This window comes from Podarcis gaigeae (assembly GCF_964106915.1).
Source record: "Podarcis gaigeae genome assembly, chromosome: 14".
Lineage (NCBI taxonomy): Eukaryota > Metazoa > Chordata > Lepidosauria > Squamata > Lacertidae > Podarcis > Podarcis gaigeae.
The window spans coordinates 27,136,407-27,149,511 of NC_139690.1; the positions used below are offsets into that span (position 1 = coordinate 27,136,407).

Below are 13,105 nucleotides of genomic sequence, written 5' to 3' on the forward strand. Positions count from 1 at the left end.
TTTAAGTTCACAATTCTAGTATTTAAACAGTAGCTTTACATTCATAATTATAACATTCAGTGATGACAAAAAAGCAGCAACATGCTCCATCCATTATGTAATTTGCACAGGTTGCAGAATCCTCTTTTCCTAGTCAGATTTTTTTTTTAATTGCCGGCTCTGTCCCTTTCCCCTCAGGGACTAGTACAGTACAATTGTCTTTTCTGACTGGACTTGTGGTGGTACAGTGCTAAGGCTAAATAAGACTGAGAATGGCCATCTTGGAGCAGGTGGAATGTCCCTCCCAAGCCAAGCCTTTCAGCCCCTGTCACTGACTCCGTCATGGCCTCCTCTGGTAAGATACTTAGCTGCAAACTGCAGCTCCCATCTGCTCTGAACGCAGAGCCAGAGACAGCCCGTGAGTTGCCCCAGAGCAAAGTCCTCTCGCTTCCTGGCACAAGTTGGCATCGTCCTGCCAGAACCACAGTGCTCATCTTGCTGGGAAATAAGGTGATCCAGCCCTGCTCAGCTTTAGGAACTAACAACCTTGGTGAAGATGACTGCAACCTTGCAGTGTTGGCTCTCCTCACATCAGAGAGAGGCTCTGATCTGCCACGGCCAAGGCTGGGTAGATGGGGCCGGCGAAGGCTTCGTGGTGCATGTGCAGAATGGTGCAGGAATCCGGGTCAAAAAACAGCACCTCTCCAGCATCCAAGTCCACCAAGACTCCGATCTCAGCTGGGCACTTGAGCATCTCCACTGCCTGGTGTCGGCTGTTGTGGGAAAACTGGAACTCGGTGCCGTAGCGGGAGAAAACCCAGGAGGAAGCGTTGCAACCCAGGCGGGCTTCGGGCCCAGCCCCCTTGCGCTCCAGCGAGCCATAGGAGATGCCCAGCTTGTAAGCACCGCTTTTGGCCACCCGGACTCTCCAGGCATGGACCCCCGAACAGAACGATTCCTCGGCCAAGGCGTTGGGCCAGTGGTCAAACCGTGCCGGGCCACCGGGGTCGGGCCTGCTGTTTTTCTTGGGGCTGAAGGTCAGCGTTCTCTTGTCCTCCGAGAGCTGCAAGAGGGGGCTAACTGTTTTCTCATCCACGTGGACTTCATCTGTTCTGGGTGGAGAAACAAACTGGTCACCACACACTCAGTAGAAAGGTGTTGAGAACATAGCTGACTGAAAGGCAGCAAAAGCAAACCTGGGAGGCAGGTGGAGGTGGCCTGGATAACGACCCCCACCCCACAAGGGAAAGACACTGACCTGAGGCCCGACAGAGAACAGCTAAGGCCCATAGCCGGCTCACTAATGGGCTCTGGAGGCACCATGGGTTAAAGTCCAGCTTTTCTGACTCCTGGGGCTTCAGGATTCCTTCAGCTTCCTCTGTCCTAAACCAACACAACAGAAGCAACTGGGGTTAGTTTTAACGTACCGCTTTCCAATTCATTCCCAGTAAAATACACTGTTACGTATGATATATATCAGTATCCTTAGCTCTTTAGGGTACAGTGGTACCTTGGGTTACATACTCTTCAGGTTACAGACGCTTCAGGATACAGACTCCGCTAACCCAGGAATAGTACCTCGGGTTAAGAACTTTGCTTCAGGATGAGAACAGAAATCGTGCTCCGGCGGTGCAGCAGCAGCAGGAGGCCCCATTAGCTAAAGTGGTGCTTCAGGTTAAGAACAGTTTCAGGATAAGAACGGACCTTCGGAATGAATTAAGTACTTAACCCGAGGTACAACTGTATTTATTTTTATTTTATTTATTAAATTTGTAGATCGCCCTCTACCTGTAGATCTCAGGGCGGTTCACAACATATAATTACAATATAAAAAAACACAAAACACATGATAAAAATAAGAACAGAAAGGAGGCATACAATAGCTTTCCCACCAGGCCTGTGGGCAAAAGCCTTGCCCAAAGGAATAGAACAGAAAGAAACACAAACTTGCGCGCACACACCGGAAGGAGGCAATGAGGAATGTGCTTTTAATAGCACAAAATACATTTACAGCATTTTTAAAAAACACATCAGAGGCAGAAAGCCCACTAGGGAGGCAGCTGACCCAGTGGGTAGGAAGGAAATTAAAGGGCTGACAGAGGAGGATATTGAGATGGCAGAAAGGCAAAGAGATGCAACAGAGGACATCCTAGACAAATTAAAAACAAATAAATCATTCAATCTAGACAGATTCCATCTGAAGAGTTCTTAAACAACTCAGAGTGTGAAACTGCTGTTGAGCCTAACAATATAAAACATTTCTTTTAAAGATATCAAAAAAAAAGTGCAGGCCAGTTGATACCAGTTCTGGTATTATTATCAGTGGCAGCATTAAGAAGCATAGGGAAGAACAGGTCTTGCTGAAGGTAAATCAGCATGGCTTCTGCACAAGTAAGTCCTGTCTGACTCCCCTTTAGAGTTATTTCAGAGTGTTGGTGGGAATCTAGACAGCGGTATCAAAACCACCAGATGTGCCTGAGCAAACAGCTATCCTGAAACAGGAGGACAGTTCTTACATCTCGGCAGTTGGTTAAAGAACAAGAAGCAAGAGAGTAGGAATAAAAGGCCAGTTACAGGAAACCAGGCAAAGGGCCTTCTCAGTGGTGTCTGCCCAGCAGAATGCCTTCCCATCAGATGTCAATAAGATAAATAACTATATGAATTTTAGAAGGCATCTGAAGGTAGTCCTGTACAGGGAAGTTTTTAATGGTTGACGTTTTATTGTGATGTTAATATTTTGTTGAGACTGGATGAAGCCCCTTTGGTCAGGCTCCTCAGCCCTGTTGCCATGTTTCTATGCTCCTATTTATTGCTTTTTTTTGAGGTGGGGGGAGGTAGAAGTAGGAATCAAAGATGTCTTCACTCACCTCTCAAAGATTTCCTCCTCTGCCTGCTAGAAACAAAGAGAGAGAGAAAGTTACCAAAAAGACCTCTATGAAAACAGAACATTACCACTGCTAAATAGATGGAGGTCCATTTGACACCATGGATGGGAACCCCAGGGTAAGAGTGGAAAGGGGCCCTGTCTCAGCTCCAGGGTCCCTGCAGTGAAAAGGGGGGGGGGGCTCAAGTTGCGGGTGGGCAGAGGAAAGAGCCTCCCTGGCCTGAGAGACCCTGGAGAAGGGCTACCAGACAGAGCCCACCTGTCCTGGCCTGGTACAGTCAAACCTTAGTTGTTGAACATAATCCATTCCGTAAGCCCGTTTGGCTTCCAAAATGTTCGACAACCGAGGCGTGGCTTCTGATTGGTTGCAGGAGCTTCCTGCACTCAAGTGGAAGCCACATCGGCCGTTCGGCTTCCAAAAAACGTTCAGAAAGTGGAGCGTTTACTTCTGAGTTTTCCGCATTCGGGAGTCAAAACGTTCCAAAGTGGAGACGTTTGGGAGCTGAGGTTTGACTGTACAATGTAGCTTCCTATAAATTGAAGCATGGCACAAAATAAATCACAAAATAAATTTATTTTGTGATTATATTGTTAGTTGTGATTATGTTAAAAATGATGTAAAACTCAATAAAAAATGATTTTTTAAAAAAAAAAAACCTGAAGCATGGTGGCTTTTTAATTTTTTAAGAAAAGCCCAACATGATGACATTTTTGCTTTATTTTTAGCTCTTTCAATTTTACCACAATCTCAAGACGAGTTTCAATATAAGCAGGCAGGAAGCCAGAGACTGATTATGATTGCCCTTTCCTTAACCACAGATGACTTCACTTCTTCCACCCATCCCACCCTCTTTTCCCATAGCCAGACAGGGGGGCTGCCCTGCCAACCTCAGCCTGTCCGCCAGCCCCTGCCTACCTGTCTTCTTTCTCCCATCCAGTCTAGCAGTGGGTGGCAGGGGCCCCTGCCTGCCAGCTCCCTTCTCTGCCTTTGTGCTGATTCTTCGGACCTCAGCAGGGAACAGAAGGATGGAGGGGAGGGGGCAAAACTAGAGCGAGCTGGCTCCTCCTCCTCGCTCTGGCTCCACCTACTATTAACTCTGGCTCCGCCCACTGTGGGGCTCCCTGCTTTCTGCCCTTCCATTTCTGTCAGGCATCATCCACCACTGGCCTTAGCTATGGTTGGCCATCATGCCGTGCTTAACCATAGATAAGGTGAAGCAGGGCTTGCTCTTAACCAGGGTCTAGAACCAGATTTTAAAAGCACTTCACAGCCAACCTTGGTTCATCTGGATATGGTGTAGGTGGGCTAAGTGTAGCCAACTGAAGCTGCCATGGGGGAAATCACCTACAACCAACCCAGGGTATGTGTGTGTATGTGTGTCACCCTTCAGTTTCATCATACTCCCATAGCCTGAAATCATTGTCAGAAACTATTTTGGTGATTCCCCCCCTCAATTTTCATGCTTTATCTTTTTGCAAACTGCTTTGAAGTTGTTTTTGCAATTATTTTATTTATGAAATAAACCAAATAAACAAAAAAGCAGGAAGGGACTTTTTGATGGGCATCCAAAGTTTAATTCTATCGCTGTTGAAATTGTCTCTGGGGAAATATTTATTTTTGGAGGTATGCATTTGTTAAGCTCTTTCATCTTTTATAATTCAACACAATCTTTAAAATAAAGAAACAGGCTTTAAAATTGATTTCTGCTGTGATACTGCATTTTTAAGGGCATGCCTGTGTAATTGTCATTTTGTTGGAGCTTCCCAAAATTTGTGAGTTGCTTATGCCTCTTGACTACGAGCCAAAGAATGGAGGATAAATGTTTATATCTCTGTCCATTTCACAGCTCACCATAACTGAGAGAAGAGACTAAACCTAGCACATGCAAACTGCGAGGTGAGGGTGAGCCTCACTTGGGACCAATCGCCAATGCTTACCACCAGGCCACCATCATCTGTGCTGGTGATCATGGTCACCATGTAATTCCGGAGGGCGTCCAGTTTCCGTAGTGATTCATTCCAGTGGACCTGCTGGGTGAGGATGTTCTGGTGGGCACGCTCCTCCTCTGAGTGGGCCACATCCAGCAGCCGCTGTTCCTCGCTATCACACACACTCCTCACAAGGTTCAGGCGCTGGATCAGGACCTCCCGGGCACTGCTGGCCACAGTCTGAGAAAGGGGGACAAGGTGAAATGGGAATCTGCACGACACAAGGGTGGGTCACCAGCTCACCCAAGCCCCGTGTGGGGAGCAGCACTACAATTCCCATCATCACCAATCATAGAATTGTTGCGTTGCAAGGGACCAAGCGGGTCATCTAGTGCAACCCATGCAATGTAGTAATCCTTGGCCCAATGTGGGACTCGAATCCACAACCCTGAGATTAACTGTCTCATGCTCTACTGACCGAGTAGTACCAGGTCTTCTCTTTGGACTGGGTCTTTCCCGACCACCTGCTTTCTGACACCCCACTTTTAAACTGGAGATGACATTGGGGAGGGGGCTTGGGAAATGTCTGCATGTTAAGCCAGACAGACTTTCCCATGGACCAAAATGGGCTGGAGAGCGTCAGGGCAGAGCTCCCCGAAAACGAAACTTCCCACAAGGGAGTCATAGGCCACAAAGGCTGTGGTTATGCAGAGACAATGGGCTGCAGAAACTTCTTTCCTTTTCGTAAGCCTGCTGGTGGTTCACTGATGCATTTCAAACATACAGAAGAAGATAAGCCCTGCCTTTGCTCACTGCTAAGGGCCGGCCCACTCATGAGGCAAGGTGAGGCAGCCACCTCAGGCGGCAAGATCCACAGGGGCAGATTTTTTAAAATTGATATCAAATATCTTTGTACCAAAAAGCTACCGTATTTTTCGCTCTATAAGATGCACTTTCCCCCTCCTAACAAGTAAGGTGAAATGTGTGTGCATCTTATGGGGCGAATGCAGGCGAGAGGCTCTGCTCAGTGCTCCCTTTAAAGAGCCGCATGGAGCATGTGTGCGGCTCTTCAGGGCTTTTGCCTGAGGAGGGAGAAGGGCAGCCCTTCTCCCTCCTCGGGGAAAAGCCCCCAAGAGCCGCACACACACACACTCCACGTGCTCTTTAAAGGGAGTGCGGCTCTTGGGGGAGCCTTAGCCGCACGCAGTCTCTCCCGGGCAGGGGATGAAGGCTCCCCTTGACCGGAGGAGGCTGCGCACGGCTATCCCATAAGCCAGGACAGCAAGCGGGATTGCTGTGCAGCAGTCCTGCTTGCTGTCCTGGCTTCTGGGATTCAGAATTTTTTTCTTTTTTTTTTCCTCTTCCAAAAACTAGGTGCGTTTTATAGAGCGAAAAATATGGTAATCTAAATAAAAACACAGACCAGAAAAGGAGAGAGAGAAACAGACAGGAAGACAGAGAAAGGAGAAAGGGAAAGGGAAAGGGGGAGAGAAAGGCCTGGGGAAAAGGAAAAAAGAGAACTTCCGAATCTTCATCTGTCATCTATATTCAACATATCCACTCCAAGATTACACCCAACAAATCCACTTTCTACAAACCAATGTTATATAGTCAATCTTCAAAACCAAATATCATGAGCTCCTTTTCATGCAAAAAGTCTGTAAGACGTTTCAAGTCTTTAGTAAATGTTGACAAGGACTTTTCTCTGATTAAAAATTGTAGTCTTCGCCATCTCAGCTAAATCCAGTAATTTTAGCAACCACTCCTCCATGGTTCATGACATAAAACTTTACTTCCCCTTTCTTCTCTGGTGGGGGGGGCGCGTCATTTTGCAGTTCGCCTCAGGGGCCATAAAATGTCTTAGTCCAGCCCTGCTGCTGAGGATTCCTGCCAAGCAAGGTCCACGAGGACAGCAAAGGGAATCCCAGCAACCAGCTTTGGCTGGGTGACCCCCCCACCCCCAAAATGGGACAAGGAGCCTCCCACAGATTCCTGTTTCAGGGCGGAAAGCTGACAACTCTTCGGACTTCAGGCTCCGGCAGAAATCAAACATAAATTCCTGCCCCACATATACCCTGAATCATCTGGTCCCCTTGCCAGAGGCAGGTATCGTCCCCTAAGTCACAGTCACAGGGTAGGAGGGGGCTCCCTAAGAAGAGACCCCCCCTCAACTCTCCAAGTCCCACCTGTTAACCAAGGTTAGGGACAGGTTGAATCTGCCTGAGACGGTTGCTACCTTTTTCCTAGCAGGGCTCCCAAGTGTTTTAACAGCTGCCCCACATTAAATAATAATTCCAATAATATCCAAGACTATGTTTCAAGGCAACTCATTGACATTTAAAACAGTACAACCCCCCCCCCCCCACACCGTCAAGCACACAGAGGGAGAAAATGGGTTTTAAAACAAACTCAGTACGAACACCTGAGACAGAGAGACTGTTTCGTCCAGCAGGAAAAGCCAGTTGGAGCGAAAATATCTCCCATGGTTTCCGGAAAGCGCAGAGAGCTGGCGTATCTCAACAGGAATGCTGTTTCACAGAACGGGACAGCTACACCGAAAGCGCTACTCTGAGTCACTGCACAGCAGGTAACTGGAGTTTTTTTTTGGAGGGGGAGAGACAAACTTGAAGAGGAACTTTCTCACAGATCACCTGTATTTCAAGTATCCTGATCCTGACCTGTATAGGGCCTGTTAGCACCAAAGCCTTCAACGTGTCCTGATTGATAGCCAGTGCAGACCTCACAAATGAGGGTCATAGCTTGCCAGAATACCCAACACATGGAGCAATCCAGCAGGTGCAGTTCGCAGACGGAAATCCAACAGGCAGAGGTTCAAGCTAGACCTAGTGTATTTCTGCCTGTTCGGCGGTTGCGAAAGGCACAAGAACCCCACCAGATTGCGTCTGCGAAAAATGGCTCCTGGACCAGAGGGGGATATCACACAGCAGCCTCTGCCAACCTTGGGTCCTCCGATGTTGTTGGACTACAACCCACATCAACCCTGATGTAGCTCACTGCTGGCTGTGGATGATGGAGGCTGTAGTCCAGGAATATCTGGGAACTCCAAGTTGGGGGAGGCTGTTATGGATGGGGCAGGAGACCCCAAAGTTATGTGCACTAGGGGTTAATAATTCAGCTGCAAATTCTCCCCAGACCACATTATTACCACAACACGCTTCTTCTTCTCTGGCAACACCTCTGTGGCAAATTTGGCAATTGTGGCAGTCTGGAGCTGAAGCTTTTCACACTCGTCCACTATTTTGTTCTGAAACAAATAAACAAAAAAAATGAGTAGGGGAAAAGTAGGATGCTGAAATCTCCTCCCTCCCCATACACTGGTGCTTTCAGTGTGAAAGCGAATAAACTATGCCTCTGAGTATGTGCAGAGTGCATCCCCTGCCCAGCTCACCCCAAAACAGGACTGGGGAGCTACAGGAAGGACTTTCTTGGCCAACTTTACACTAGAATCTGGAAACCAGACTGGCACCAGCTCTAAAATACAAAACTCCACCCGGGCTCAAAGCTCTGAAATGGTCTCCCTAGGCCTCTGCCTGCTTGCCCAAAATCCCCATTTGCTGACATTTGGGAGGTGGTGATGCAATGCAAAGGGAATGCACTTTGCATATGCTCAGATGCACTCTTAATAATTCTACAAATACCCGACAGGGAAATTCGACTGGGTGTGTGTGTGGAGAGGGAGAGGGCTTTACCCCGTCCCCAGCAGCACCCTCCCCGTCGAGGCTCACCCTCCTCTCGGCTGCCTCCTCGGCCAACAGGCGCACCCGGTGGTCCCGGCAGCCGCCCTGGACGGGGCACTGGGCGCAGACGAGCCGCCTCTCGGTGCAACAGAACCAAGCCAGGTCTAGGGCATGCTCCGGGCAGACGCCTCCAGCTTGGGGGCGCCCCTCACCGGGGCTTGTGGTCTCCCCGAGGTGGCGGCGTTCCCCCGCTCCCGGCGCCTGAGCCATGGCGGAGAGGGAGGAAGGACCGAGGGCGCGCCGGGCCAGGCACCTGTTGCTGCAGCGGCTCAGGTGGGCGGGCCGCGCCGTCGGAGCCTCCCTGCCCTGGGGATGCCCCGCCCGCAGCAGCAGCAAACAGCAGCGACCGGGAGCGCCCCTTCCGCCTCCATCCGGCCAGAGCCTCCACGGGCAGGGGCAGTCTACCCGCGCAATATCCGCTTGCTGCTAAGGAGCTAACTGGTTGTTTGACGGCTGCGGAGAGACGGCGGCGAGGGGCAGAAAGGCACCAAGCGGCTTGGCTCGACCCGGCAAAGCAGTTCCAAGGAATAGCCGGTCGTGTGGCTCAGGTGCTGAACTGCCATGGGCTAGACTAGAACTCAGCCCCCGGAGTCGAGTTGGGACGGGAGGGGTTGGGGAAGCAGGCAGAATAACGAGAGGGGTCCGAGCATGTGCAAAGTGCCACCCTCTCTCTCCAGCGCTAGAACAAACCCTCCACTGTACACGTGCACTTTGCTTTTCAGAAATGGGACCTGCTCCAGTGGTTTGTGGGGGGGGGGGAATCTCCAGGAACGATGGCCGAGGGTCTCTCTGAGCATGTGAAGAGTCTCTGCCACTCTCCCCTGCAGGCGTATCACCTACCAATTCGTTTATCTTTATGCAAGAACCGCTGCCTGTGTCTCAATGTTGTCCTGGGTTGAGGATCATCTCGCTGCTAATCCTAGTCAAAGCTCCTCACCAGGGAGGGAACCGCTCTGGAGACGGGGCTTTGCAACTGATTTTATGCCACAGAAGCACTATTAATTAATGAATAGCCCTACTAGTACTACTACTAATAATACTATGGTTTTATTATTGTTCCTGAGCATTTCACAGTGCCCTGACATTCATAAATTAAGCAGGCTAAACTTTCTCTGGCATGTGCCTCTGAGCATGGACAGAGTATTTTCCCGGTGTTATTACTGAGTAACCACAGGAGGCTTCTTCAGATTGGGCAGGAGAGATTTAATGGCTTTCAGGCTTGCGGGGGGGGGGGGGGGGCTTCCTAGGGAAACTTAGCCCCATCCATCTGCCCAGCCACGCTTCTCAATTTAGACACTGACCCCTGGAAGTTCCAGGAGCCCCCAGCCAGACCACCCAGCTGCAAAGGTGGGAAACTCCCCGGCGGGGATGGTCTCTGCACCTGGTAGGGTGGGGTGAGGGGCTGGACCCGAGCCAGGTAGGCTTAGCTCCAGACAGGAGCAGATCCGAAGCAGCCCCAGAAGCAACTTGAGTCCATGTCGCTTTTAAAAAAATAGGTCCGGTCGACCCAATTTGAGTCGCACGACTCAAATTAATTAATTTTGTGTGCTATCTCTTTTGACAATCCTGAAGTTGTGCAGTCAATAGTCACAGGTGTTGTAATCCATACCATGATCAACTCCCGCCCGGGAACCAATGTCCCCACTGTAGAAGGACGTGTGGATCCAGAATTGGCCTCCACAGTCACTTACGGACTCACTGTTAAAACCGTGTTTATGGAAGACAATCTTACTCAGCTACGAGTGATCGCCAAAGAAGAAGAAGTAGAAGTTGGCTGTTCTGCTGAAGAATGCCTAAATTCTTTCTGTGCATTGTCTCCACAAAATGACCTTGCAAGAAAGCTCTTGGGATGTGAATATGTTGCTCGAAAAAACAGAAAAATATTAATCACAGAACTGTAGAATGGTTTAGTTGGAAGGGACCCTGAGGGTCATCTAGCCAAATCGGCTGCAATGCAGGAACTTTTTGCCCAAGATGGGGCTCAAACTCAATGCCCTGAGATGAAAAGTCTCATGCTTTACCGACAGAGCTAGCATTCTGCAGACCGGACAGGAGTCGGTGCTTTCTTTGCTCCCTTAGCCAGGCATGGCGTGCCCCTGGAAGATCTGGAGTCTCCCCACTCTCTGCTGTATACCTGAAGGATCGTCTCTACCCCTATCGTTCAAGCCGGATATTGAGGTCAATCTCTGAGGGCCTTCTGGCAGTGCCCTCCCTGCGAGAAGTGAGGTTACAGGGAAGCAGGCAGAGGGCCTTCTCAGTAGTGGCGCCCGCTCTGTGGAACGCCCTCCCATCAGATGTCGAAGAAATAAATAATGATCTGACTTTTAGAAGACATCTGAAGACAGCCCTGTTTAGGGAAGTTTTTAATGTTTGATGTTTTATTGCATTATTATTATTATTATTATTATTATTATTATCATCATCATCATCATCATTATTTGTGCTGGGGAAACCCAGCCAGATGTGTAGGGTATGTATGTATAAATAAATATGATGGTGATAATAATAATAATAATAATAATAATGATGATGATGATGATGATGTGTCCCTTCCCCGAGGCAACAGCACAGTCCTGAACCCATCAGGGGATAGGCAGGAATGGTGGACCAGCCCTAAGCCAACTATAATGGATGTGATAGCTTTTCTATATATAATTATATTAATTATTTTTAATTTTACAACGGCTTGTGTTTCCTGCTGGTTTGTAGCCTTTTCCCCCCCAAACAGCAACAATGGAAGATAAGAGCAATGCTGTCACAGGTTTGGCATCTGCACTGGCATACTTCTGGAGCTAAGAGGCGGGAGGAGGCTGGGAAGGTGGCCAGCAGATGAGAGGGGCTTGATCAGAAGCTGCTGAGATGTGTGTAAACATAAGGCACTAAGTTCTTTCCTTTAATTCCTTCCCTGTCCTTCTGCCAGGCTAAGCGCTTTCGTCCGGTGAGTGCCTTTGAGATCATGGGGAAACTGCAGAGCAAAATTAGCCGAAACTCCTCCAAACGCAGGTAAGGGGTGGGGTGGGGGGACAGGACCATTTCCCTTTTGTGGATTTAGATGCTGGCTTTTCACCTCGCTCCTCTCCCAGCGGGGCAGCCTGGCATTTCTGTCTCCTAGCAGCAATCCTGTGAGGTTTCCTGATGACAGAGAGAGGAAGAGGGCTGGCCAGGCGCAGCTCGCAGCTTGCGCAGCTGCCTTGGGCATCCAGAGGGTCCCTGGTTCAATCCTTGCCAGCACCTCCAGCTAAAAGGAGCAGCAGGTGGTGGGAGGGACCCTCCCCTTCCTGAGACCCCAAAGAGGCTTGGAGGAGCCAGTTCTCGCTGAGCCGCTCTGGCGCTCTGAGCCAGGAGTTTCTTAATTAAAGGCATCCTATGCAGGCAATGATTTTTTAAAGTGTCCACTTAGAAGGCTTGCTGGAAGAGGGATCACAAAAAGGCAAGAGAGACAGCGCCTGTCTGATTTATGCACTGTAGTGGGAGGGAGTTCCAAAGGGTCGCAGAAAGGATTACCTGGTGAAGTGGTATCTGCAGCAAGCCGAGTATAGTGACCGGTTGGTTGTAGCAAGGGTGAGGTCATCTTTCAAGTCTCCTTAGCCGAGTGATTTAATTGGCAGCCAGTGCGATTCTTTCAGTACCGCCGTCGTAGTGCCAGGGCATTATTCTGTCCCGGTGAGCAGTTGAGTCTCTGCATTTTGCATTTCTGGGACAACCTCAGGGGCAGCCCCACACCAAGCACATTGCAGCAGTCCAGCCTGAAGAATAACAGTGCATGGATGACCGTGGTCAGGCTATCCCGGTCCAGAAACAGACATAGCTGTCTTGCCAGCTGAAGCTGGTTGATGCAGAGGTCACTTGGCCCTCTAGCTACAGAGATGGATCTCGGAGCACCTCCAGAATATGCACCTGCTCCAGAAGCAGTAGAAGGTCCTTATCCAAAGCAGGCAATAGATTTAGTTGTCTGGGCTCAGGAACCTGCTCATCCACAGTGCCTCTGTTTTGCCAGGATTCAGACTCAGAGGGCCTTCTTGGTAGTGGCGCCTGCCCTATGGAACGCCCTCCCATCAGATGTCAAGGAAATGAGCAACTATCCTACTTTTAGAAGACATCTGAAGGCAGCCCTGTTTAGGGAAGTTTTTAATGTTTAATGCTGTATTGTGTTTTTAATATTCAATTGGGAGCCACCCAGAGTGGCTGGGGGAACCCAGCCAGATGGGCGGGGTATAAATAAATTATCATCATCATCATCATCAAGAGGGCATCTCAGCTCTGACTCTCCAGTCCCCCTCTCTTTGCACCCCCTCAATAACTCTTCTCCTCATTGACCACCTTGTCATTTCCCTTATTAAGGTTTGCTCTCTCTCTCTCATCCTACCCCTCCCCATTCCTATATTCTTTAAATATAGCCTTTATTATTTGCAAGAATTGGCATAACACTTGTTTAAAATGTGGCATTAGGCCATCTCCCTTTTCATTTTCATGTTTTTATTAAAAGATTTCCATGAGTATCAAAAGTACATTCAGTGTCTCTGCTTTCAAATTGTGGAGTCCTTCATGCAAGCCA

The 13,105-nt window shown here is 49.2% G+C and overlaps 2 protein-coding genes across 4 annotated transcripts in view; one reads left to right on the forward strand and one right to left on the reverse strand.

Annotated features, from left to right (window-relative positions):
- On the reverse strand, positions 1-8,869 carry BSPRY (B-box and SPRY domain containing). Of its 2 annotated transcripts, none has more exons than XM_083713223.1 (6): positions 8,539-8,869; positions 7,959-8,057; positions 4,802-5,032; positions 2,847-2,872; positions 1,238-1,362; positions 1-1,086 (listed from the first exon to the last, which is right to left on the reverse strand). In XM_083713223.1, exons 1-6 carry the CDS (start codon positions 8,758-8,760, stop codon positions 566-568), a joined length of 1,224 nt encoding a protein of 407 aa, XP_083569349.1. In that variant the 5' UTR covers positions 8,761-8,869; the 3' UTR covers positions 1-565. The 2 variants fall into 2 exon arrangements, with proteins under 2 accessions (XP_083569349.1, XP_083569350.1); XM_083713224.1 differs by having other exon boundaries at positions 2,847-2,869; positions 8,539-8,838.
- The window catches only part of WDR31 (WD repeat domain 31), a 24,402-nt gene continuing 17,969 nt past the window's right edge, over positions 6,673-13,105 (forward strand). Inside the window, exons 1-2 of one of the 2 annotated variants that reach the window (XM_083713249.1) lie at positions 6,673-7,379; positions 11,471-11,553. In XM_083713249.1, the coding sequence (XP_083569375.1) occupies positions 11,507-11,553 (47 nt within the window). In that variant the 5' untranslated portion in view covers positions 6,673-7,379; positions 11,471-11,506. Of the gene's footprint in view, positions 7,380-8,890; positions 9,099-11,470; positions 11,554-13,105 lie in introns of those variants that run through there. The other variant, XM_083713248.1, reaches the window with a different exon arrangement.